The sequence below is a fragment of the Spinacia oleracea genome, chromosome 2, assembly GCF_020520425.1.
Source record: "Spinacia oleracea cultivar Varoflay chromosome 2, BTI_SOV_V1, whole genome shotgun sequence".
Classification (NCBI taxonomy): domain Eukaryota; kingdom Viridiplantae; phylum Streptophyta; class Magnoliopsida; order Caryophyllales; family Amaranthaceae; genus Spinacia; species Spinacia oleracea.
The window spans coordinates 18,640,701-18,664,832 of NC_079488.1; the positions used below are offsets into that span (position 1 = coordinate 18,640,701).

A 24,132-nucleotide genomic window follows, 5' to 3' on the forward strand; every position below is an offset into this window, starting at 1 on the left:
GTTGGGTCTTCATCTTTCTTATAAGCACCTGTAACAAATCCAAGCTTTCGTTTTGAAGCCAAAGCAATTTCCATAGAACGCTTCCAAGATCTGTAGTTTGTAGATCCTTGGAGCTTTTCTATGTTTGCAAACTGAGTGCCATCAGAAGGGTTAAGATACAAATGACTTGTTGGATCTATTGTAACCATAGCTGAACCAGAATTTTCTACTTTAAAGAATTAAAAGATGAGATTTTTGAGGAATAAACTCACTGTATTTGAGGATTTCTGTGTTTTCCTTACCAAGATAGGTTGAAAGATTGGATTTTGGTGAACCGTGGCTCTGATACCATGATGATTAACAGCAAATGAACAAACAACAATGTGAACAATAAACTGTTAATGCAAGAATTCTTTCAACCAAATATTTCTCTCATTCTCATTCATTGTTTGAGTGTGTACAATACATGTTTATATAGTGAGGCCACTTTAGGGCTTCAGCCACCAAATTCTCACACAAGAGGACAGCTAATCATTGGCTCACTTTCCTAGAAATTTCCTAAGGAAAAGACAAAACAACATTGTACTGAGAATGAAATATTTGGGATCATGTGACAATGATGTCACTGATTCTTTGCTGCTGCTGTTTGCTTGCACCTGCTGCTGTTTGCTTGCACTTTGATGGGCTGCAAGAATGGGCTATACTTTTAGGGCCTTCTTTACATCTTGCAGCCATCTTCAACAAATGCGGAGAAATAGCCGTGTATAGGAATGACTCAAGAGTGAATTATTTGAAGGAAAAGTGTGGAGGGGTTATTACAGTGTCCTACAATGATGAAGGTTCGAGTCGTGGTGGTAGAATCATTGATAAATTGGGAAAGGGGTTGATGCTTAACTGGACAGCTTATAATTGCACAGACTGTTTAACATCTGGAGGGCAGTGTGGATTTGATGACAGATACTCTCAGTTCAATTGTTACTGTCCTGATAGAACTCATGCTCTTCATTGTGTTGTTCCATTTTCCCAAACATACAGTAAGTATCTTTTTCTCTATCAATGAGGTCTTGGCCTAGTGGTTAAGACTGAGGGTATGTGTATGACAGGTGTCGGGTTCGAATTCCCTTTACATTTGTAATTTATATTGCACCTGTGGCTCATTTGCACCCAAAAAAAAGTATCTCTCAGGTTGGGCTAGGCTTGGCTTCGAGCCCAGCCTACTTCAATCCACTCTACACCCACATGACGGGTCGGGTCGTCGTGTCTAAGCCTAATTTTACTAAATTTATGGTGCTCATGAATTTCAGTATCTGTCTTACCTAGAAATAAGCATGACAAATATTTCAGGTTAAAGTTCTAAAGTTTTTTTTCCAAATTAAAACACAAAGGAGATTGCGTCCTATCAGTTATGTGGTTACGTGTATAGTGTTTTCATGTTGCCATTAATATTGAGTAGAAACCGACTGTTTTTTGTTTCCTTGCAGAGAAGAAGTCAGGACTTATTCTAGGTAATCAACTGAGTTCATTCAAACTCCATTCTATATGTTGGTGGGAAACTAGGAATATTTACTTTACCAATATTTGTCTAGATTTTCTGATGTCAAATTGTCGGACACAGTCTATTTTTGCTTACCAGTAATTTTTACAGTTGCAACTGGTTCATCATTTGGAGCTATGGTTTTGATTGCTTTTATTATCATTATATATGCAAAACAAAGGAGAAGAAACAAAAAGTTTTCACTTCTATGGACTAAAGGAACTATGAAGAACCAAAATGTGGAAGCTTTTCTGAAAAGTTATGGATCTCTTGCACCAAAAAGATACACATATGCAGAGATAAGGAAAATGACCAACAACTTTGAAGATAAACTTGGTGAAGGAGGCTTTGGTACAGTTTACAAAGGAAAATTACCTGATAACAGCCGTTTTGTAGCTGTAAAAAAGCTGAACAAGTTGAAAGGAAACGGAGATGATTTCATCAACGAGGTAGTAAGCATGGGTAGGACTAACCATGTAAATGTTGTAACCCTCTTAGGGTTCTGTTTTGAAGGAAACAAACGAGCTCTTATCTTCGAGTTCTTCCCCAACGGATCACTTGAAAAGTTCATATTTACTGCAGAAACTGATCATTCATTGACATCAGAGACATTGTTCAGCATTGCAGTTGGAATTGCTAAGGGACTTGACTACTTGCATAGAGGTTGTAACACGCGAATTCTACACTTTGATATCAAGCCTCATAATATTCTTCTTGATGAAGAACTCCGTCCAAAGATTTCAGATTTCGGACTTGCTAGACTGTGTCCTCCAAATCGAAAGGAAAGTTTGGTATCAATGTCAGGAGCAAGGGGGACAATTGGGTACATTGCTCCAGAAGTTTTCTGCAGAAATTTTGGAGGAGTTTCTCATAAATCAGATGTTTATAGCTATGGGATGATGCTGCTGGATATGGTATGTGGCCGAAACAACATAGTTTCTGAAGCTAAGGGAAGCAGTGAAGTGTACTTTCCTGAATGGATATATAGTCAGCTCGAGGTTGAAGATGAGCTTCAAAATGACATTGAGGTTCATGGGATGATAAAGGATGATGAAGAGAAAGAGGTACGAAGAAAGATGATTTTGGTGGGATTATGGTGTATACAATCATATCCTTCGAATCGACCACCTATGAACAGAGTTTTAGAAATGTTGGAAGGTCCTCTTGAGTTACTACAAGTGCCTCCCAAGCCACACTTATCTTCTCCCCCAACTTCTGCATTCGGTTCTTCTACAAAACCTGTGTTTAGCACAGGTTAGGTTTTTCATCATTAGTCAAATCAACAAATCTAGTGGAAATAGTCCCACATTGAATGTTTAAACTGTAGTATGTATATTTATAAACCAGAGGAAATGAATAACATAGCACGACCTTGCTTGAACAGGATCTGTTCTGTAGTATTTGTACCTCTGATCTTCTGATCTCTGCGTGCTGTAGAGGATCGTTCCCTTGCTTCCTAGTTCCTACTACGAACACCTTTTTTGCTTTTTTCAGAGATACGAGAACATCGATGAAAGGTTAGGCTCCGTTTGGTTGGGTGTAAAACATTTTCAGTGTAAAATGAATTTCATGGAAAACAAGTTACAACGGAAAACACAATTTCAAAATTAGTTTTCCGTTGTTTGGTTCCATGTAAGAAAAATAAAGTAACAAAAGGAAAATGAAAGGGAAAGTAAGCAAGTAGTGAGAAGAGTATACAAGAGAGGTAAGGCAAAAGGAAGGAAAACAGTTTTCCCTTCATTTTTGAAGGGAAAATGGTTTTCCATCATTGGGAGAACAATTTTACTCCTAGGAAAAATGGTTTTACATTCCTTTGCAAACCAAACAACGTAAAATTGAAAATAGAGGAAAATCGTTTTCCCGGAAAATGTTTTACGCCATACCAAACGGAGCCTTAATGCATTACTCTTTAACCAAGACTAGAATTCAAGCACTTTCAATCCTGATATCTAGTTAAATTATATAGATCTTCAATCTTAGTCCTCTTTTGACTATGCAATACTAACCTACTTGGTAGAACATTATTAATAAGGAATCATAAGTCGGTGGCAGTCCAATCGATATTCATTATTCGATTGTTGCATCACTTCTGTTAGAGCTAGTTAAAGAGTTAATACATACACAAAGACATAATTTGCTGCAGAATCATGAACTCAACAACAAGTTGAATCTTGTCCCACATCATTTAACTAACAAGAAGCGTACATAAACAATGAGTATAAAATGGATGCGTATGACTTAACAATTTAGTTACCTGGACGGGGTCAATAAGCGATCATTAAGGCTCATGGCCTAAGCAATTGACCTCCATTGCACTTAGGAGGGGTGCCTGCCTAACATCTTCTCAAGTGGAAGAGTGTACGTCATAATTTGTGATAGTGGGGTCCTGCGTTCGCGCGGCCCCTGTTTAGTTCTTACTAAAGACTTTACCACATTGTTTTACCTGCCAAAAAGAAGAAGTAACGTGGTTATTTGACTGACATTGGCATATTGATCTGTTTGACATTGGAGGAAGTACACTAAATCTGTTCTTCAAAGTGCATCTATACAATATACCTGAAATGAAAATCTTTCTCATAAGTACCACTGGGCTAAAGGGGGGGACGAGAGCAAAGTTCCTAAAACACATTATTAGTAAGATTTGGTTCAGAGTCATTTACACCTATTCTCCCTTTATTATGGAGCCTTTGAATGATAGATACAGCCTGAAAGAGAACTTGAGATGAGTAGGAATAATTTCACGTACAGACAGAGTAGTAATTAGCACAGAGTGGCAGTTTTTGAACGAAGGCATCTTTAAGCTTTCCTTAGAAAACAAATTATCCCACAGTTCCTTGTTGGTCGGAGAGAATTTGCTAATAAACTGGGACCATTCCTCGATTTGTGTGTCATCCCTGCGCATGCTAAACTTCACTCTACCGTTCCAATTTTATCAGGTGTCTCAGAAGAGGAAAAAAAAAAACAATGTTAAAAGCCAATGTATCGGACTTCAGCATTTTATGGTAACATAGAAAGAAAACCCGTCATAGAATACTCTGGGAATTTTTTGGACTAATACTCCCTGCGTATTTATTTAAGAGATACACTTGCCTTTTCCGGCCGTATTTATTTAAGAGATACACTTGCCATATTTAGTAACTTATCAACCCCACTATCTAATTAAATAATATATCTAATTTACCCTATGACCCACCATCCTATTATACAAATAATTTTTGAAACCCACCCCACCTCCCACCCCCCAAAATGACATGGTCCCCACTTATTTATTTATTAAAATATCTACCCAACCCCACTTGCTTTATTATTTTATTTTATTCAATTCTTCTTCTTAATACCCGTGCTCGGCCAAGTGTATCTCTTAAATAAATACGGGGGGAGTAATAACAAGCATGAGTTAATTATAAAGTCTACCAGCAACTGAAACTACTTATTGCAACTATAGATGACTAAGCCTCATGGGCTGTTGTGGCTTAGAAGGAAGTTCCTCAAGAGAGCTTACAAAAATCCAAATATAAGCATTTTTATTGAAAATATTTAGATTTCGAAGCAACATGTAGTGATCACTGTCGTTAACAACCTCTAATATCCACACATACTAAAATATGGTTATTAATATCATCAATTCATCCTACAACGACATAGGTCCCATACCATGACACCGACGGCCCGTTTGATAACCGCTCATAAATGGTGTCAATGGGAATGAATTTATATGTAAATTTGTAAAGAAAATCAATATCCATTCCCATGGTAATGATAGTTCACTCAAAATTATCCTTTTCTATAATATTCCATTACCATCCATTACCATTTGGAGAATGGTATTAGGTAGGAATGCAAATTTATGAAGAAAAACACCAAGTTTGAGACATAATTTAATTACCATGGATATCATGATGTTATTTTCTTGCCAAATAACACTAAGATTTATTTCCATTCCCACCATTTATTACCGGCTACCAAACGGGCCGTGAGAGTCTTGCATGTTACTGTAATGAATACCTCCCCCTAAAAAAGTCAGCCAAAAATAAAATACGTAATTTAGACTGAAAGGTTGTTAATTTTAGCTGAAAAGTTGTTAATTTTAGCTGAAAAGTTGTTAATTTTAGCTGAAAAGTTGTAAAAAAAGCAAACCTTTCAAGTTCAGTTCTCTCATCTTCTCTGTATCGTTCCAATTTTATCAGATGTTGTCTCTTATACGAAGCAAGAGTATAATAAAGAAAGTGGTGTTCGGATACATATCCATTGTGGGACTAAGTACTCAACTTATTGCAGCACTAAAATTCTACTCTCCATGAACCTATTACATTCCTTAACATATCATAGGTCCAAGGCCAAACACATCTCATTTCCTACGTAGTCTTTTAGGTCCACTATAAGATGAGAATCTTCCAAAGGTGTGCCTATTCCTAAAAGAACCTCACTAAATACTTCGCCAAGTCTCTATTTCTTCCATGACAACATTAGAAGTTGAGCAAAAAGGTTTACCTCGTCTCCTGCCTTTCTTAACATCTTTCGCTTTATAAGTACGAATGATTCACCATTTGACGTGCTGGACCTGTTGTAACAAACATGATATAATATGTCAGATTTTTCTGGGTAGGATCCCATGCCAATTTCAGTTCAACATGAACCATAAGTACATAATATTGAAATGCTTCTCTTAGCATATTAATACTTGGAAGTTAGAACCAATCAAAATGGAAAAAAAATTGAATTTTCCTTCTCTCTGCCAAGTGACAAAACCTTTGTCAATAGCAACAAACAGGAAGATTCAATAGCATATGTTTCCAATTTAACCTAATTTTTTAGCTTAAAAAAACCAACAAGTTTTCTATTAAGAAATGTAACCTAACATATGTAAAACACAAAGGAGTTGACAGGAACATTGGTTTGCTAACTATTTTGTACATCAGACAAGGACAATGTTACCCCAAAGGCATGCGGCCAAGTACCAAGAAGACCACTCTCTGCAAGGAACCGACTAAGGGAAGGGTAACACGGGGTATGACTGGGGTATGACTTGAGAACTGACGACTAAGGGAAGGGTATCACAGGGTTGACTTGTAAACTGACTACTAAGGGAAGGGTATCACGGGGTATGACTTAAGAACTGACGACAAAGGGAAGGGTATCACGGGGTATGTCTCTCACATATAGTGTAATCGGATATCAATTGTTAAAACTTTGTCATCTTAAACCTTCAGATTCTGGTATCATTGTTTTGAAAAGAGGCTGAGTCATTCAAGTAGGTTTTACTCTTCGCCGCATTAATTGACATACATTTGAATTTCAAACAATCCAAGTGCAATACATTTGAATGGGGTCCTTTGAGGAGACTGTAACAACCCAAGTGCAAGTTCTTTATTTATATCCCCAACTGCTAATTACAGCTCGAAAGCTATAGAGGATACATGATGTAAATCATGTAACCCTATTAAATTCATCATTTAACTTCTTCTACTGAAATTTATATCCCTCACTCAAGAAAGTCTGATTTGTGATTTAGTGGGGTGCGCTAGGCTGTGCAATAGTGCAACGCATAGGCGACGCTTGAAGACCCCAGCAGCAAGCTACTGTGATGGGACTTCCCCCTTAAAAAATAAATTTAATATCATTGTGGGCCATTGGCCCACGTATCAGATATTAAACTGATAAGAACAGATACTACACTTGATCTTAGCCAAAAGGCCGAGAAAGGTATGACTTGTTCACTCTCAATTCTTACCTTTTATGTGCTGTAAACTACAGCAGTCTTCTCGTACATTATTAATGTGGTTCAACTCCTTACTTTGGGGTTTCGTCCACAACAAACTTCAGGAACTCATTATTATTCTGATGTCTGCATTACATGGATAAAATATTGTATAACATTGCCAGAGGTCATGGAATCTTGTGGATTTGGAGAACAAATGAAGCAAGGTTTATCGTACATACATAGTTTTTAAGGGTAAAGGCTATACATTGTGGAACCATCATGAACAAATGGAGAAAGGTTCGTCACACGTAAATAACACTTAAAGGTAAGGGTGCTTATATTGGAACCTCCACATATTGTCTTGATAAGGGTTGCAGTTGGACAGTTGATGCTTCTCCCTGTAAAAGAGCAAGCAAAAGTATAAAAGTTCACGATCCCAAAATGTTGATACAACATTATTTAACATCTCTGACAAAATATGTAAGAGACAACAGGCTAGGGGCATTGAAATCTGAAACCAATTCCATAAACAACATAGTTGAGTTAGAGGTTTCAAAAATCATTAATTCATTACATAGAACAAGTAGGCATTCAACTGGATGCAAAGGTACTTCAATAAAATATTTGAGAACAAATTTCTAAAAATAAAACGAAGAAAGTAAAACTACAGCACCACTACCATAATGGAGTCTTCAGCTTAGGTACGTATGCCATTATTCTATAGTTAACAAGATTATCGGTATAATATGTATAGCGACGGCAATGACCCACAATATTAGAAGGGAACACTAGTTTATCCATTATAGTCAAAGTACTAGGAAAACTGAACTCTAGCTTTGTGAAGTAAACAAGACAAGCAGAATTTGGGAGCAATATCGCCACTAAAAAAGACATCATTTTACATGCGCGGAACTAGGAAAAATGATTTCTATCTTTTTTTATGTGGTTTAATTATTTATTTGAAGCTTCTTAAATTATGAGATATCCATATATGAAAACCATCTTCCACAGACAGTTCCATTGACTGAAAAAGGGTAACCAGATCCTCACTAAAGGAATTAAAATTAATACTTCAAAAATTTGTGACCAATTATCTAGAAGGGTGCTCCATATATTAAACTGAGAAGAACAGATGCATACTTATCTTAGGTATTTGGCCAAAAGGACGAGAAAGATATGGTTTTCTTCAACTCCAGTACCTCTTTTTGTTTTCTTGTAGCTTTGACCTCATCCTTCAGCCATTCAGGATGAACTACCCAGGAAATCTTCAAATTGCTGCCTGACGAGAATAACAACCTATAATCAGATAAGTAGACATAATCAGAAGTAATACTGCTGCAAGTCTAACGGAAGTTTGCAGTCAATTAAATACGGGGGAACTCAGAAGAGGTTTCAAGACTTACTACGTTTTATGCCTAAAACATTGGAGCAATTTGCTTTCAAGTTTAAGAAGTTGATAATTAGTTAGCGTTGAGAGTAAGGAAAAAAAAAGGGGGAAGAATTGTCTATAAATATAATTGAGAGTTTGATTAAACTTCCTTTTGCATTTTGGGAGGGATGAAGCCTCTCTAACACTTGTACTGATCTTCATCGTTGTTTATTCTCCAGTTACCAAACATATTTGATCTTCTTCTTCCCCGCATCTTCATATCAATGTGTAAGTTCATAGCAATGTATCCCATCAATGTACTTCAAAACAAAATTTGGGCTAACGTACTCCATTCATTATCTCAAAGTGCTCATGCAAAGGAAATATACCAAACACTTAGTATACAAACAAACAGTTTTCTTCTTATCACTCGCGATCATAGCACGGTATGTAACTATGTAGGGAGAAAGTATGAACATCTCTATCTGGTCTCTAAGTTTGCAGTTTATCACTGTTCCTAAAAAATGTTATCCATACAAAAGTTTCCACTTCAATTAAATCCATTGAATTATAGAAATACTGTTAATGGTATGTCTCTCACATATAGTGTAATAGGAGATCAATTGTTAAACTTTGTCATCTTAAACCTCTTGGTGTCATTACTTTCAACAGAGACTAAAGCATTCAAGTAGGTTTACTCTTTGCAGCATTAAATGGCATAAGGTATGCTTCGTTGATCTTACGTACCTCAATTTTTTAAGGCCATTCAAACAATCTCAACTTTTTCTGGTCATTCAAACAACCTCAACTTTTTCTGGTCATTCAAACAACCTCAATTTTGGTCAGTCAAACAACCTTAATTGTACCTTCTCAATGTGAGAAACTCAATTATTTGACCCATGGGATGATCGCTTCAAACAGGATTTCCAAAGAAATAAAGCCTGCAATCATACATGAGCATCAAGTCAGATATGAGCAAAACCGAAGTAATGAGCAGGGGAGAGAATATTTCAATGTCATCAAATCATCAACCACTACGACACTAAAACAAGCAAGAAACAATTGTCAGATGCATTTCACACAACTGCAATTTTATCAGATACATTTTACACAATAGTCAAAGCCTTTGAACACATAACTTCAACACAGTAAGGTTCCTTTCTACCGGCCAAGTAAAAGATAAATAATCAAGCACTATGTAATTACAACCGAGATAGACAAGCACAGCATTATTTCATTTAATTAAGAGAGTAACTGTTATAATGGTTGGAATAGTGAAGCAGTAAGCGATAAAAATGTAACACAGATTTACGTGGTTGACTAACAACGCGTTAGCTATATCCACAATTAGAGGGGAGAACAGTCTGTAATGACTTGGCAGAGGACTAGGCAGAGCAACCATACCAACTACCTACACCAGAAGAGGAAAGAGGCAATTAAAGCACTAGCAGACAAGAACTGCGGCAGCAGCAGCAACAAAGAGCACCTACAGCAACAACATTAGTGGGTGGAATGTAGTACAATTGTAGTAGCTATTTAAAGGGTAGAGAGCACTAGTAGTAGGCATTTTGATTTGTGTTAAGGCATTAGAGAGTTGTGACCTAAGGTCACTGTTCCTGTAAGACAGTTTTCAGCAATATCAAGCAATCATCCTTTCCCCATTTATTCCAGTGATCTTCCTAGTGTTTGTGAGTTCATTACACGGTCTTAGCCCCAAAACTCATCCAACTTATTATAACTACGGCCGGATGAGCCCTATAGCTTCTAAATCACAAGCCTACAACGCATAGGTCATGTGTCATTAAAATCAAATATATTCTTTTTTCAAATTATAAACAAAAGGAAATAATGCTTGCAAGCCTAGAGAAAATGACAATGAAAGATAGATAAGAGAAAATCATCATCAAACAACCTAAGATATTATGCAGTTGCCCCAACCACAGCTACAGAATGATACTCGTTCCTTTAGCAAAAGCCTTAACGCAAGTACTATACGTCTCCACCACAGATGTCAAAACCTTCAAAAATTCAGTTTCACGTGTCATTAAAACCAAATATATTCTTTTTTCAAATTATAAACAAAAGGAAATAATGCTTGCAAGCCTAGAGAAAATGACAATGAAAGATAGATAAGAGAAAATCATCATCAAACAACCTAAGATATTATGCAGTTGCCCCAACCACAGCTACAGAATGATACTCGTTCCTTCAGCAAAAGCCTTAACGCAAGTACTATACGTCTCCACAACAGATGTCAAAACCTTCAAAAATTCAGTTTATAGCATCCAAGTCTCAAATGATTGAACAATTAAACTACACTTGTCCTAAGATATGACACTCTGCAACTAAAAATGTATGTTCTTTTCTTTACAAACACAAATCCTCATGCAAATAACTTCTACTCTCATAAAGGCCACCAAATTGGAAGGCAAGAGCCGATATCACTATCACTGAAAATAAACGGAGACACGCTCTCTTCAAAAACAAAAGCATAACATCTACAACTATTGTACTAGAATAAATGCTATAATTAGCTCAAATATGGTAACTTTATACTAATGAACAACTCAACAATGCCATCAAATACAATCACAAATGAATTCAATATCTGTAGCCAAACTAAAGCATATTTTTGATAGGTTTAAAAGCACATATTCTACTACCCCAACGAAGCAAAGAAGTTTTCATGTTTCTATGGTTCCTGTATTCTGAACCTAACCAAGTGTGATGGATGCAAGGGATCAAAATATGATAGTAAGGAGTCAAAGGAAATAATAGTAAGAAACACACAAATTTTAACTTGAAAACCGGTATAAATCCCTCACCAGAACCATGCACAGAATATTACTCGACTAAAAGAAATGCATCACACAAGTTGGACACTCACGCATGCAATTGGGTATCTCGCACAATTGGTTGTGCACAGACACACACCTTAAAATGAGCTTATAAACTCCTATATATAGAACCCCATAGCGCCTCTAAACATATTAGTATGATAAACCTAAACAACTAACCTTCGTGGAACAACCATCCACAAGATGTTTTTCTATTTTTTTTTTAATCTTACATACATTTATAAAATAGGTGTGAGTTTATATGTTCTTACTTTATTTGGCTCCATTTAGTTGTTCTTGCCTTAGTATTATGTCTTTGGCATGAAACACTAGTTGACTATAATTATGTTCTTACTTCATTTCGGTCCAATAAGTGATGTTGTAAACAGTGATAACACATCCACTATATTTGGGTATAAATTTTACCAATACTGTGAATTATTCAGTTCTTGAAAATATTGTAATTGGAGATCAATTGTTGGATGATGGAATTAAAAAGTACAGCTTCCAACTTTAGTTGTTTCAAGTTTTCAACAAAGATGGGACAAACTCTTCCATTGAAGTAGATTGATTCCATTCTTGCTATCCATTGGCGAAGATTAATCTTTTTATCTACCATTAAAGTAATTTAAGTTCCTATTCAGCAGAAAATCAATCTCAAATGTACAACCAAAAAGTTCAACTGCATAATTAGTAGAATCAAACAAAGGATATTTTCTGTTAGTAGAATCAACCACATTAAGATAGCAAGCAAAACATTTCTTAGTTTGTGTAAATATTTTTCCCTAGAGCTAAATTCACTACTCCGTATAAGATGCAAGGGAAAAGCACAACAGTCCCACATCAATCAGGAAATAAGATCCAAATAACAACTGCAATATAAATAACTGAGACAACTACTTGATCTACTCACGCAGCCACGCAGTGAGCACAAAGCGAACTATTCTTTCGCCTTTTACTAAAGAATACCGTGTGTTCGCTGCATTCAGTGGCATACGTTTATTTTTGGAGGGAGTTCTTTCATAGAAGCTTCCAACAACTCTAGTGCAAATTTCTCCTTAGTTGTCTAACTGTGTGGTAAAATGGTAATCAAATGGAAGTGCATGCCCATGCCCATGTCTATTTTGAGTATACAAACCATGTGTAGCATTTGACAAAATAAAAAGAAAATTAACTCATGCTTGGTATTATTACACCTCCAACAAACCACATTCATTCAAACAAAATAAAAAGAATATCCATCATAGAATAATACTTGGGGTTTACGATCTAACAAGCATGAGTTAATTTTCGCTAGATCTCTTGGTAGCATAATTATAAAAAGTATTTACATTTCAAATGGATTAACAACTCTATAACCACCTTTATTTGTGAGTTAACATCACAATTGGGGTCCAAGTTTTACAAAGAATCACCGATCATTACCGTAAAGTTTGTATGTCACCGTTTGGGACCTCATCTCCCTTTTCCGATCAAAGTTAACTACTATGGTTAAACAAAAGACATGAACTTGAGTAAAGAAGTACGAAAATAATATTTTTTTATAGAAGTATTACCAAAGTACAAAATAAAATTATTATTCATCACTAATACCATTTTCTTTCTCCTCCAATTTCCTAATCTTCCATGCACCACGGTAATTTCCCTTTCCTCCACCTATACAGTTTCTCCATTATAGTTCACAATCAAAGATACTCCGTATATAATTAGATCTATCTTCTTTTTGTTTTAGAGTAGATAATTTGAAAACGTTTTGAGTTTCTGATCTTGAATTAAGAGGCTTAAATTTGTGATAGTTGGAGGAAAATTTGGAAGAGGAAGATGAATGATGATGTCAGAGAACAAATCCGTAGATTTCAAGAATATAGTTCATTATAGTTCATGCAGGGTCTATTCTCCATTAAAGTTCATGCAGGATCTAATTGCTGAAGAACATTGATATTAAGGATTTTTGTGATTTATTGTTCTAATTTGGGCGTCAATTGACTTGGGGGTAAATCATAAACCTTTTTTATTTAACATGAGATAAGGGGGATAGAAGGGATGAAAGAGAATTTACATTATGATTTTCTTGATTCGGTGTTGAATTGGCTTGTGGAGTAAATAATTCGAATTGTATGTTGAATATTCTATCCTAAATGGAGGGGTTGGTAATTGTGATGCTTGGGGAAGATGGAGACTGTAGAATGAAGAAAGGAGGTTGAAGTTAAAAGAAAACAAGAATTAAACATTTTCAGCAAACAATAACTACATTTTAGGTTTTCTTTAAGATTTTGGTAAAAATAGTAATTTATAAGCACCTCAGTTTTAGCTCCGATGAGTTAAATATGGGTTAAATGGTCGGATTCTTAACCTTAGGTCCTAATTGGTGACAAAATAAAAGTGAGGTCCTGAATGGTGATTTTTGGCAAAACTGAGACGCCAATTACGGGGTTAACTCCTTCATTTGTTATAGTTACAGCTTGAAATGCAATTGATCTTACTAGTAAACCATCAAAGTGAAGGAAAGTTTAGTAAAAGAATTTACCTCTGTTAAGAAATGCTTGAAGGTTTGCCTGACCAAATTTGCGGGGCGAAAGACCAATGTTTTCAATTCTGATAAAAAACCATGTCATGGAAATAGTAATGGACTCAGCTTTAGGCATCTCCTATATAATCAACCAGATAAACTAAATAATGTGTACATAAACCAATCATCATTACACAAAAAACAAACACCAAATATATAGTCAAGTGCAAGTAATGATCTGATGACACTAGCAAAAGAAAACATCAGTTTATGAAGTAAACACAGCACGCAGAATTTGGGAGAAAATTTCCCATCTTCAGAACCCAGATGAGAGCCAAGATACCAATTAGTTTTGTGGTGTACTAACTCATAATTCAAACCAATTACAATTTTATCTTTATGTGAATTTAGAATGAACAAAAGCATAAACCTTACTGGGAATTAGTGGAGTGCACCACTCCTGTGCAGTAGTGCACGCATAGGATACGCTTGCTATCTCATTCTCCTATAGTCAACCAGATGAACTAAATAACGTGTATACAAACCAATCACCATTACAAAAAACACACAACAAATATACAGTCAAGGTACACAAGACATGCAGAATTTGGGAGAGAAATTCCATTTTCAGAACATGAATATAGCATATGTAGGAGTCAAGATCCAATTTATAGTTTTATCTATAGTATTATCTTTATGTGGGATTTAGAATAGCAGAAGCATAATCCTTAATTTTAAACTAGGAATTAGTGGGGTGCGCCAGGCCTGTGCAATGGTGCAACGCATAGGCGACGCTTGAAGACCCCAGCAGCAAGCTACTGTGTTGGGACTTCCCCCTTAAAAAATAAATTTAATATCGTTGTGGGCCATTGGCCCACGTATCAGATATTAAACTGATAAGAACAGATACTACACTTGATCTTAGCCAAAAGGCCGAGAAAGGTATGATTTGTTTAGCCTCAATTCTTGCCTTTTATTTCATCCAGTTACAGTAACCTGGTTGTTTATTGTCGATATGGTACAGCACACTTTAATTGGAGGGTTTGTTCACAGCAAATTGGAGGAACTCGGTATATTCTGATGTCTGTGGTACACTAATAAAATATTCTATAAACAACAAAACCAGAGGTCATGGAAACTTGTGGTTTTGGAGAAGAAATAGAGCAAGGTTTATCTCACAAGGGTAAGGCTATACACATAGCCTCATTCAGTCAAAATCATCGGGAATTTCTGGTGTTTATAGGAATAGTCACGGTGTTTGGATGAAGGTCTTACCTTCAGTTTCTACTGCTCGAGTGCATTGGAAGCTTTTTGATGGCATTAAATGGGCAGAGGACCAAAACTGGAGGGAGGGGTTATAACTACAGATTGTAAATGTGCCATGGACCTAATTTAAAATCAGGATGAGATTCATACTAGAGTATCTAATCTAATATCTAAATTGAATGCAGGGACCATCTTCAAGTCACCTTCGAGGGAAGGGCAGCTAGAGCTGCAGACCTTTTGGCGAAGGAAGCAAATATTTGTAAATTCATCAGGAATTGTATGACTTCCCCTCCCCTGGTCTGTATTGATGAACTACTTTTGACTTGCAAAACTGTAGTCTCTCTCTAAATGATCCATCCTGAGTGTGTATGTCCATGGACCAGACAATTTAAATTAATCTAAGCGTGCACCACAAAAAAAGTAAGGAAAATCGTACACAATCTGGAACTTCCTAAACTTCCATCTTGAGCGAATGGAGAAAGGTTTATCACACAAATCCCTACCCTTTAAAAAGCCAAAAGTTGGCCCTTAATATTTTTGTTACTGCCCACAATAGCCTTAGAATCCTTCATCAAAATAATACAATTTTCTTAAGAATAGTGTATAGACGAATTTACCCTTACCGTTTAACCCTCCTCTTTGGGCTCATATTAGAATCACAAATTCTTATTTACATGAGGTGTACGATAAATATTGTACACCGAAGTTAAAGTTGACGTAAAATGTTTAAAAGTCACCATTATATATGTAAAAGTTATCTACTTTTTAATAATAAAAAATTTCATTTTAATCAAAAATATTTATTTAAAATCACTAATAATGTATAAAATTAATCATTTAACACGTTAAGATGTTTATCTATTAACCTTTTTTTAAATAGTATAAAAGTTAGAGAAAACTGAGTAAAAGTTAGAGAAAACTGGATTAAAGTTATGTTGGTGCACAATAAATTTATTGTACAACTTGTGCACGCAAGACTTTTTGTATTAGAATTCGTTAAGTGTTTTTCACTTTTTTTACATAGACCAAAATTTACACTGCCTCCCTCTTCTCTCATAACGAAACCTTCTCCTTCTTCATTCAGTCATTCTTCATCTCCATTTTCTCTCTTCTCTCCGCTTCTTCTCTAATCTGTTTCCAACAAAAGGCCTTATCTTCTTCTATAAATACTCAGCTTCCTTCCACCTAACATTTCCCAGTTTTCACAAATTTCACACTACATTCTAGAGAGAGAAAGAAGGAGGGAGAGAGGATTTTTTCTGGGTTTTTTGTGTGCAGATTCTTCGACTGTGTTTTTTCTAGGTCAACCACTCTTCAGAATCAGGTAAATTTTTATTTTTTAAAACTTTTGTTGGATTTTTTTTAGTAATTCACCTTCAATAGTGAAATGGGGTTTCGTGGGATTTTTGTTTATGAATGTCCCATTTGATTCAATTTTTGGAAATAACTTTTAATAACTTAATAGAATGAAAATTGATCATGCCATTTTTTTAAAAATTTTGTTGATATCATTCTGATTTTTTGTTATAATTTAATGAATTTTAGCTGTCCAGAAAATTACTGATTGGTTCTTGCTTTTCATTTATTCTTGTTCTTTTATAAAGGTGTAAACCCATAGGAATTAGATCCTGACATCCTGTATTCTCAATCTCATAAGATAATTTTTGCTGATCTTTTCTAATTTTCTTATGTGGCTCTCAACTGACAAAAATTAGATGCAAATTCTGGAAACAAGATTCATGCTTTAGAAGTAGTTTACATGTCAACCTAATCACAATAAATTGATTTCTACTATAGCTGATATGGAGGAATTTTGATATATTTTGCTAATATTAATTGTTAATTTTGTCATGTTATTAGGTGTTATATACATTGTCATTTTGATTAGTTGGAAATGGTATTGATTCTTTTTTTTCCCCCTGTTCTTTGAAGTAAAAGAAGACTAAGACAAACCATTGAAAATGGAGGATTTCAAGTTCAAGGGTATCCGCAACAAGAAAAAAGAAATATGTCAACTGAAAATAAAAGGAATGGCATGCACCAGCTGCCCAGACAGAGTCTGTACGTTGAACAAGCCATTTTAGTAGTTGATGGAGTGCTAGAAAGTGTTGTGGTTGGCCTTTCTCTACAGGAAGCTAAAGTTCACTTTCACCTAAATGTCACAAACCCCAGCCAAATCATATAAGAAGTAGAAGATGTTTTTGAAACTGATATTATTATCCCACATTATGATGTGAACCTAAAGCTTGATACAGTCCCATGAGGATGCTAGGGCTACCATACTTGCTCTTTATTTAGCAGTTGGTATTAATCTTGTTGACAGTGACATGGAAGGAAAAGGGATCATTGTAAGCTACGATACTGATGTTGCTGGTCCTAGGTTAAATTATAAAACTTTACAAAGAAATTGTTTGAATATCAATATCTGTATATATTGTTTGAAACATAGTATAATTAACAGAGGGATTATACTTATTAACTCAGAACTGAGGTTATTTATGCCCATTGGTCTACATGTCAATTCCTTACAAAGAAACTTGTAGATAATTATCCGAACATTCCAACCGCTTTCTACCTTGCCACTATTGGACTTGCAAAAGAAAAAAGAAGTTGATGATTCAAGAATATCAAATTCCGTGATTAACATGGAATACGTGGCTCCATAAATCATACAAGCCAAAGGTCATAACAAGAATGTTGATTGGTGGAGTATTATTATATGAAATTTCAAGTGGAAAGGTAAAGTATATAACTTTCAAGACTTTCAATCATTGACACTTCAGATCGATGCATGAAAATTTAATCAATACTACATATACACTTATATTCCAATGAATGTATTTAATACTTAAAAAGGTACAAATGTTACAAGAGATTACTGATGATATCTTGTTAACAAGTAGATCTAATATTTATCGTTTACTTGTCTAAATTGGCAGAAAAGGTGTCCTTAAGTATGTCACTAATGGAATGTTTAAAGATGGAAAGCATAATTCTTATTTTCTTAATATAGATTATAGTTAATAGACGTATGTCACAAGACAATAAGACATGATACGTATTGACAAAAAAGTGATTAATAAATGAGTAAAATACTAGAATGAGGTGATATGATGTTCTAGACTAAAACTTATCCTCGCATTCTATGTGGTTTACCCTATTTCATTATATTGGGACAACTTCCATAATCTATTTTGAAAGCAGTCTCCTTGTTCAATTGCTCATCTATTGTCTCAAACTATAAAAGGACACTGGCTTCTGCCACGCATGATAGAGTGATAGGACACTAGCTGCACTCCAATAATATACTTGCGCATATTTGTTTCTTTATTTCTCTTCCTTATTGTCAACTGGCCTTTTTCATTTAGAACGCTTATGGAGTAGGAGAGAAGCTACATTGGATGGGAACACAAACAAAACAATTGCAATACTTCAGATGCCTCTTGAATGTGCGCGAGGTTCACGTTCAAGATGCTCCAGTTACTAACTACTATACTCAACGTCCTCTTATTGGTCCAATATCATGTTACAAGCAATAATGTGTTGATGCAAAGATGTGATTTGAGCTATGGGGAAAATTCTATACCTCACATGCATATGGAAATATTTTGTTCAATTGGTTACACCGTGTTGTGAATGCGTATTTCTATCAAAAATAACTTTTGAAGTCCGAATAATACATGTTTTTGTTATGACCACAAGTCCACGAGCCCACTAGCTACACATATATTTTATTGATATCCTTTTTCACTTGTATGTTTTATGTTTAGGTAAGAGTTAACTCAATACTCAAAAAACAATGTTCAAGATTTGATCTACGCATTCTTATAGAGGATAAAGCATAGGTTACCCGTCTGTTTCAGTAATTGACACCTTGGATAAGCTAATCCACTTGCAATGTGGTGCAAAACTCAATTCATCGTTTTTTTGGGCGAGCATCCGCGCGCGATAGCGCGCGGCCCGCCACCTAGTAACATTTAAAAGTAAGGATGCTTACATTGAACCTCCATGGATTTTGTCTTGATAAAGGTTGAACTTGGACAGTTGTTGTTTGGCCCTGTAAAAGGGCAAGCGAAAGTAAAAGAGTGATGAATCACGAGCCTGAAATGTAAACACGACATATTTCAGTCTTTCAAATACCATGTAAATTCAGTTGTTTTCAGACCATAGATTGAGTTAGTGATTTCAAATATCATTAATTCATTACATAGAACAACTACTGAACAAGTAGGCAATCTAGGCACCAAATGGGAGAATTCCATAAATCGAAGCAAATGTGCTTAAATTAAACACTAAAGAACAAATTTCTAAAAATAAAACAAAGACAAAACAACAGCATAATACCATAATGGACTCATCAGCCTAAACATACCATTATCCTATATCCTATAGTTAACAAGATTAGCTGCATAAAGTGTTATAATGGCGGCAATGACACACAATATCAAAAGGGGACACTAGCTTATCCATTATCATCAAAGTACTAGGAAAACTGAACTCAAGTTTTGTTAAGTAAACAAGACAAGCAGAAATTGGGAGCAATGATGCCTCTAAAAAAGACATCATTTTACACTGATGCATGTCTACAGATGGGGGAGTAGAAATTTATTTTCCACCCAAACGGGAAGTTTGCATTCCAATCTTGGCGAACTTCGCTTCTGCATTTACCAGGTTTCAAGACTTACTACACTTTATGCCTAAGAAATAGGCGTAATTTTATTTCAAGCTTGCTACGAGCACATAAGTCCTACAGCCTAAGAAAAATAAAATCAACCAGGTAAAGGAGACTCGTGGTCAAAACTGCAAACACCACTACAGTCAGATCTCGTTGGATCATCAACTGAAATTTGTATGTGACTTCTATCGTGCCAGACATGTTTTTTTTTTCTTTGGCAGATTGTAAAGTGTTTATCATCATCAGTAAAAAATATAGCAAGAGTTGCGAATTTCAATTTAACTCTTCGTTAACCACCAAATCGCAAATTACAAATGAGATTATAATAAATAGTAATAGATACAGCAAGAAATGCAGTTGACCTCTTCATTAAACAATGAAAAGGAAAAATTAGTAAGAAGGTCACCTTCTTATACATCAAATGACTTCAGCATTTCAAGCATTACAGAATTCGCTACTTGACCTGTTTACGGACAAAGAAAACAGAAAAACTGTGGCAGATGCAGTCACAAACAATGTTATAATGGTGAACCAAAATCACAAACAATGTTATAATGGTGAACCCAAAACACAAACAATGTTATAAGGGTTTTCAAAGCATGAAACAAGAACCAACCCAAGCAAGGAAAAAGATAGAGAATGGATAGAACTATTCTAAAAAGGGCCCTAAAAGTTTCCCAAAAAAATTGTTATTTTTTAGCTTTTGGTCACTCGAGCACCATGGGATGATCTTATACCGGCCTGATGTATAAATTTTAGACACGAAATTGTAATGGACACATTTTCTTATCAAGCATCATGTCATTCCATTATAGTACAAGTGTAGGCGAACACACTAGTCGTACTCATTTACTCAATAAGCATCCCATTAACTTAATCAAATATGTTTTGAATAATGATTTGATGGGGCATGCCAAGCTGTAGAGTAGTGAAAAGAATGGGCGACACTTGTGACTATGTGAGTCAGTGACCCACATACCAGATACGGAGTATCAAACTGATAAGAACAAATACTACACTTGATCATAACCAAAAGGATGAGAGATCCAGAAAGGTACGAGTTCTTTGAGTAACAGATACCTCTTTTTGCTTCGTTACTTGCTCTAAAACTCATCATTCACCGTCTGTAGTGTGACATACTGACAACACAAGTTCGAAATTTCGACATAAGAAGATCTATGTAAAGGAACTCAAAAGCCAAAAAAAAATGTCACTAGAACTCGGAATCCACCAAAACTCCAATGTCATAGTAAATCAGACTACAGCAGGACTCGAATGTAACAAGAATGTAGAATATATCAGCGACAACAAGGAGAAAAAATTGCAAGTACGAAGTACTATCTTCGGTTTCCAACTTTCAGGTGAAGTCTGTAGAACTATTCACATCAAACGAGGAGAAAAGTAAGAGGTAGTTAACCAACCCACAAAATTATTGATTGTTGGCACGTAACGAATAACCTTGTATTTGCAGGAGGCGCTCCTGTCTAACGTCTCCCTTTTCATTGGGGTATATGTACGATAGTACCTTCAGATATTAAGTAATTGCAGCGGCTGTATTTCTCAATTTCAACAACTTGGACCAAACCATCTTTGGCACTCAAAAAGCTCTGACGCTCTTTTTAAGTTTTTAAAACTGACAATTTTTGTTTTATGTAAATGAAACGCAAAATGAAATTGGAAAATAAGTGTTTAAGCTGAAATACATCAGAAGAACCGGAATGAATACCTTAATGGTATTTTAAATATCTACCCTTAAGTACTAAGGGGACAAGGTAAGGGGTTTCAAGAAATATATAAAATCGATCATTCAAATTTACCTATATGCATATGTTAGGTCACAAATTATTATGCCCTTTCCCCCTAATAAAACATTTTTTAGCCGCCTTAATGGAACTGTTTTTTTTGAGGGAATCTTAATGGAAAATTTTGAGTGATGATAATCATAGAACCTTGAACAGAAAACAAATGTGCATAAGTAGGACGTCCGAAGTAGTTAGCACAAGTGAGTAGAAATGTAAGATTTTTGAGAGATGGTATGAGAAATTCAGTCATAAGCTATTTAGAAGTTGAAAGACAAACATTTGGGGTTAAATTTTGCTGTAAACAACACATGTTTTTTTAAATTCAGATTCTAGGGGAAAGAAAATAACCAGGAGGGGCAAAAAATGCCAAAAAAATTTGGACCATTTCTCGATTTGTGCGTGTCATCCTTGCGCAGGGGCCATGCTAATCTTCTCTGTATCGTTCCAATTTTATCAGATGTCTGCGAATAGACAATAGTGAAATGAATTCAGAAGTTAATAAACAAAAGAGTTGTTTGATATAATTTCAATGTGGGAATAACACCAGATCAACCTCCAACAATAGGCGTGTAATTTACTACTGTAAGCTTTTAATGGGAAAAATTAGATTTTGATGCAACATTATGGTGATCAAGTGAATAATGATTTCTCAATCCAGATATAAGAAATAAAAATGGTTAGTTCTTAGTCCCAAGAGCTACATAGAAACCTACTCTTATTTATAACCTTTTCTGGTTCTCTTTTATGTAGGACTCTTTCTCCTAAGTTAACTAACCAACCAACTGTCTTACTCTACCAGTTACTCTTAAACAACTAATTATCCACTGTTAACATCATGAAGAAACGACTAAAAAGTGTTAATGCAATAGTTTAAAGAGAAATAAACGTCACAAAACTACACATTTATGACAGAAATCGAATTTGGCACTATGATTTAGTATACTTTGGCACACCCCCTGTGGGAGCATAGAAAATTGTGCTTTGCTCACATGAGGTGTGCCAAAGTAATTGTATCATTTTCTGTCAAGGATAAAAAGTATATATGAGAAACAAAAGAGAAAATTATCAAATACCATCAGATTTCGGAGATCCCCAATAACTAGACCGTCCACTTACCGGAAAGGAAACAATATCCAACTTATCATGATTAAGAAGTTAATTCCCAAATTAATTCATACAGTAAAATACAGTACAATACAACATTTCATCTCATTTTTGTTTCATCAGATACCATGATATCTGTTACTCCGTACTTACAACCCTTAAGATTGGAAGATTTCCAAGGTTATGTTCACATTCTTACAGCCACTGAACGCAAATACGGAAAGGGGGAAAAGGGTAACTTACATTTATGAGTTATAACACTCGCTTTCTGTAAAACTGGGCAACCCAAGGGGCAAGTTCCAGGTTATTTGGGTTCCTTGAATTTACAGAATAGTAATCTGACCAGTAAAACTGCCTTCTGTCTGTGAATCTTCCATCAGAATACAAGCAAAATGGTAACCAATCTTCACCCCCATTCATTCTTCTTTTCCGCTCTCTGGGATAAGCCAATGGCGCTTGCACATACCTGCGTAATATGACTAATTTATTATATATTTTTCAAGGAAAACTAAATACCAGACAGCGGAAGATTAGTGCTAAGAATCAAGATGATCCTTAGCTATTTCATCAGCAGAAAAGTGAAATTTAGGGAATTAATGAAGAAATTAGGGGGAAAACTACTTCCTCCGTCCCTTTTTATTCTTTACACTTTCCGTTTCTAGTGTCCCACTTTAATCTTTACACTTAAAACATTTCCTTTAATATTATAACATAAAAGTTCCTAATATTCTGTCAAAAACCATTCCAAGTAATTATTTAAACCAATCAAATTCATTATGCCATTAAATCTCTCACACTTTCTCATTGGAATATTAAATCTTTCTCATTTTCCCCAATGTTTAATTTTGGATAACCACCATCCTTAACGGTGTAGAAATAACTTTTGGGGGCTCACCCGTAGGCCTTCTGATCCTATGGCGATATTTCGCTTATAATACAATCAGACTCTTTACACCGGCTAAGGCCTTGTAAACGCTTGGTCGAGCATCTTAAAACCTCTTGCATGCTCATAGGGTGAAGAATGAAAAATGTCCGCGAACGAAAGTGAAAATATCAGTATTAATAAATATAATCTACATTGTTAAAGTAAAAAATAAAAATAAAATAAAATAAAGGAATCATTGTTCATATTAATTATTTATTATCGCATGAATGATACCAAACGTAAAAAATAAAAAGGGACGGAGGGAGTAGTAAGTTATAACCTAGCCAACATTCGAAGAAATTTCTAAACAATCTCCTTGAATGGTGAAAAACGTCAATTAAGTGGGCATTATCGTAAATATAATGAAATAATATACAATCTAAAAACTACATATACAGTCTAATTGATTTTTTTTTTAAATAATTAAAAAA

At 35.2% G+C, this 24,132-nt stretch overlaps 2 protein-coding genes, 6 non-coding genes and 1 pseudogene across 8 annotated transcripts; 4 read left to right on the forward strand and 5 right to left on the reverse strand.

Moving 5' to 3' along the window:
- Nucleotides 1-595: 595 nt before the first annotated feature.
- LOC110805783 (uncharacterized) lies at nt 596-1,615 on the forward strand. Its single transcript, XM_022011405.2, has 2 exons — nt 596-1,013; nt 1,461-1,615. Exons 1-2 carry the CDS (start codon nt 596-598, stop codon nt 1,613-1,615), a joined length of 573 nt encoding a protein of 190 aa, XP_021867097.2.
- A 6-nt stretch (nt 1,616-1,621) lies between these two features.
- LOC130467763 (PR5-like receptor kinase) lies at nt 1,622-2,894 on the forward strand. The gene has a single exon (XM_056836528.1). It carries the CDS (start codon nt 1,651-1,653, stop codon nt 2,770-2,772), a length of 1,122 nt encoding a protein of 373 aa, XP_056692506.1. The 5' UTR covers nt 1,622-1,650; the 3' UTR covers nt 2,773-2,894.
- Nucleotides 2,895-3,759: 865 nt separating this feature from the next.
- Nucleotides 3,760-3,920, forward strand: LOC130468178 (U1 spliceosomal RNA). Its single transcript, XR_008928602.1, has one exon. It is a non-coding gene; the product is annotated as a U1 spliceosomal RNA (small nuclear RNA).
- Nucleotides 3,921-4,370: 450 nt separating this feature from the next.
- LOC130468200 (U6 spliceosomal RNA) lies at nt 4,371-4,468 on the reverse strand. The gene has a single exon (XR_008928620.1). It is a non-coding gene; the product is annotated as a U6 spliceosomal RNA (small nuclear RNA).
- Nucleotides 4,469-7,024: 2,556 nt separating this feature from the next.
- Nucleotides 7,025-7,220, reverse strand: LOC130468180 (U2 spliceosomal RNA). Its single transcript, XR_008928603.1, has one exon. It is a non-coding gene; the product is annotated as a U2 spliceosomal RNA (small nuclear RNA).
- A 5,115-nt stretch (nt 7,221-12,335) lies between these two features.
- Nucleotides 12,336-12,451, forward strand: LOC130468192 (U5 spliceosomal RNA). Its single transcript, XR_008928613.1, has one exon. It is a non-coding gene; the product is annotated as a U5 spliceosomal RNA (small nuclear RNA).
- Nucleotides 12,452-14,678: 2,227 nt separating this feature from the next.
- Nucleotides 14,679-14,875, reverse strand: LOC130468181 (U2 spliceosomal RNA). The gene has a single exon (XR_008928604.1). It is a non-coding gene; the product is annotated as a U2 spliceosomal RNA (small nuclear RNA).
- A 5,927-nt stretch (nt 14,876-20,802) lies between these two features.
- LOC130468187 (uncharacterized) lies at nt 20,803-20,916 on the reverse strand (annotated as a pseudogene).
- Nucleotides 20,917-22,042: 1,126 nt separating this feature from the next.
- Nucleotides 22,043-22,145, reverse strand: LOC130468194 (U6 spliceosomal RNA). The gene has a single exon (XR_008928615.1). It is a non-coding gene; the product is annotated as a U6 spliceosomal RNA (small nuclear RNA).
- Nucleotides 22,146-24,132: the final 1,987 nt, after the last annotated feature.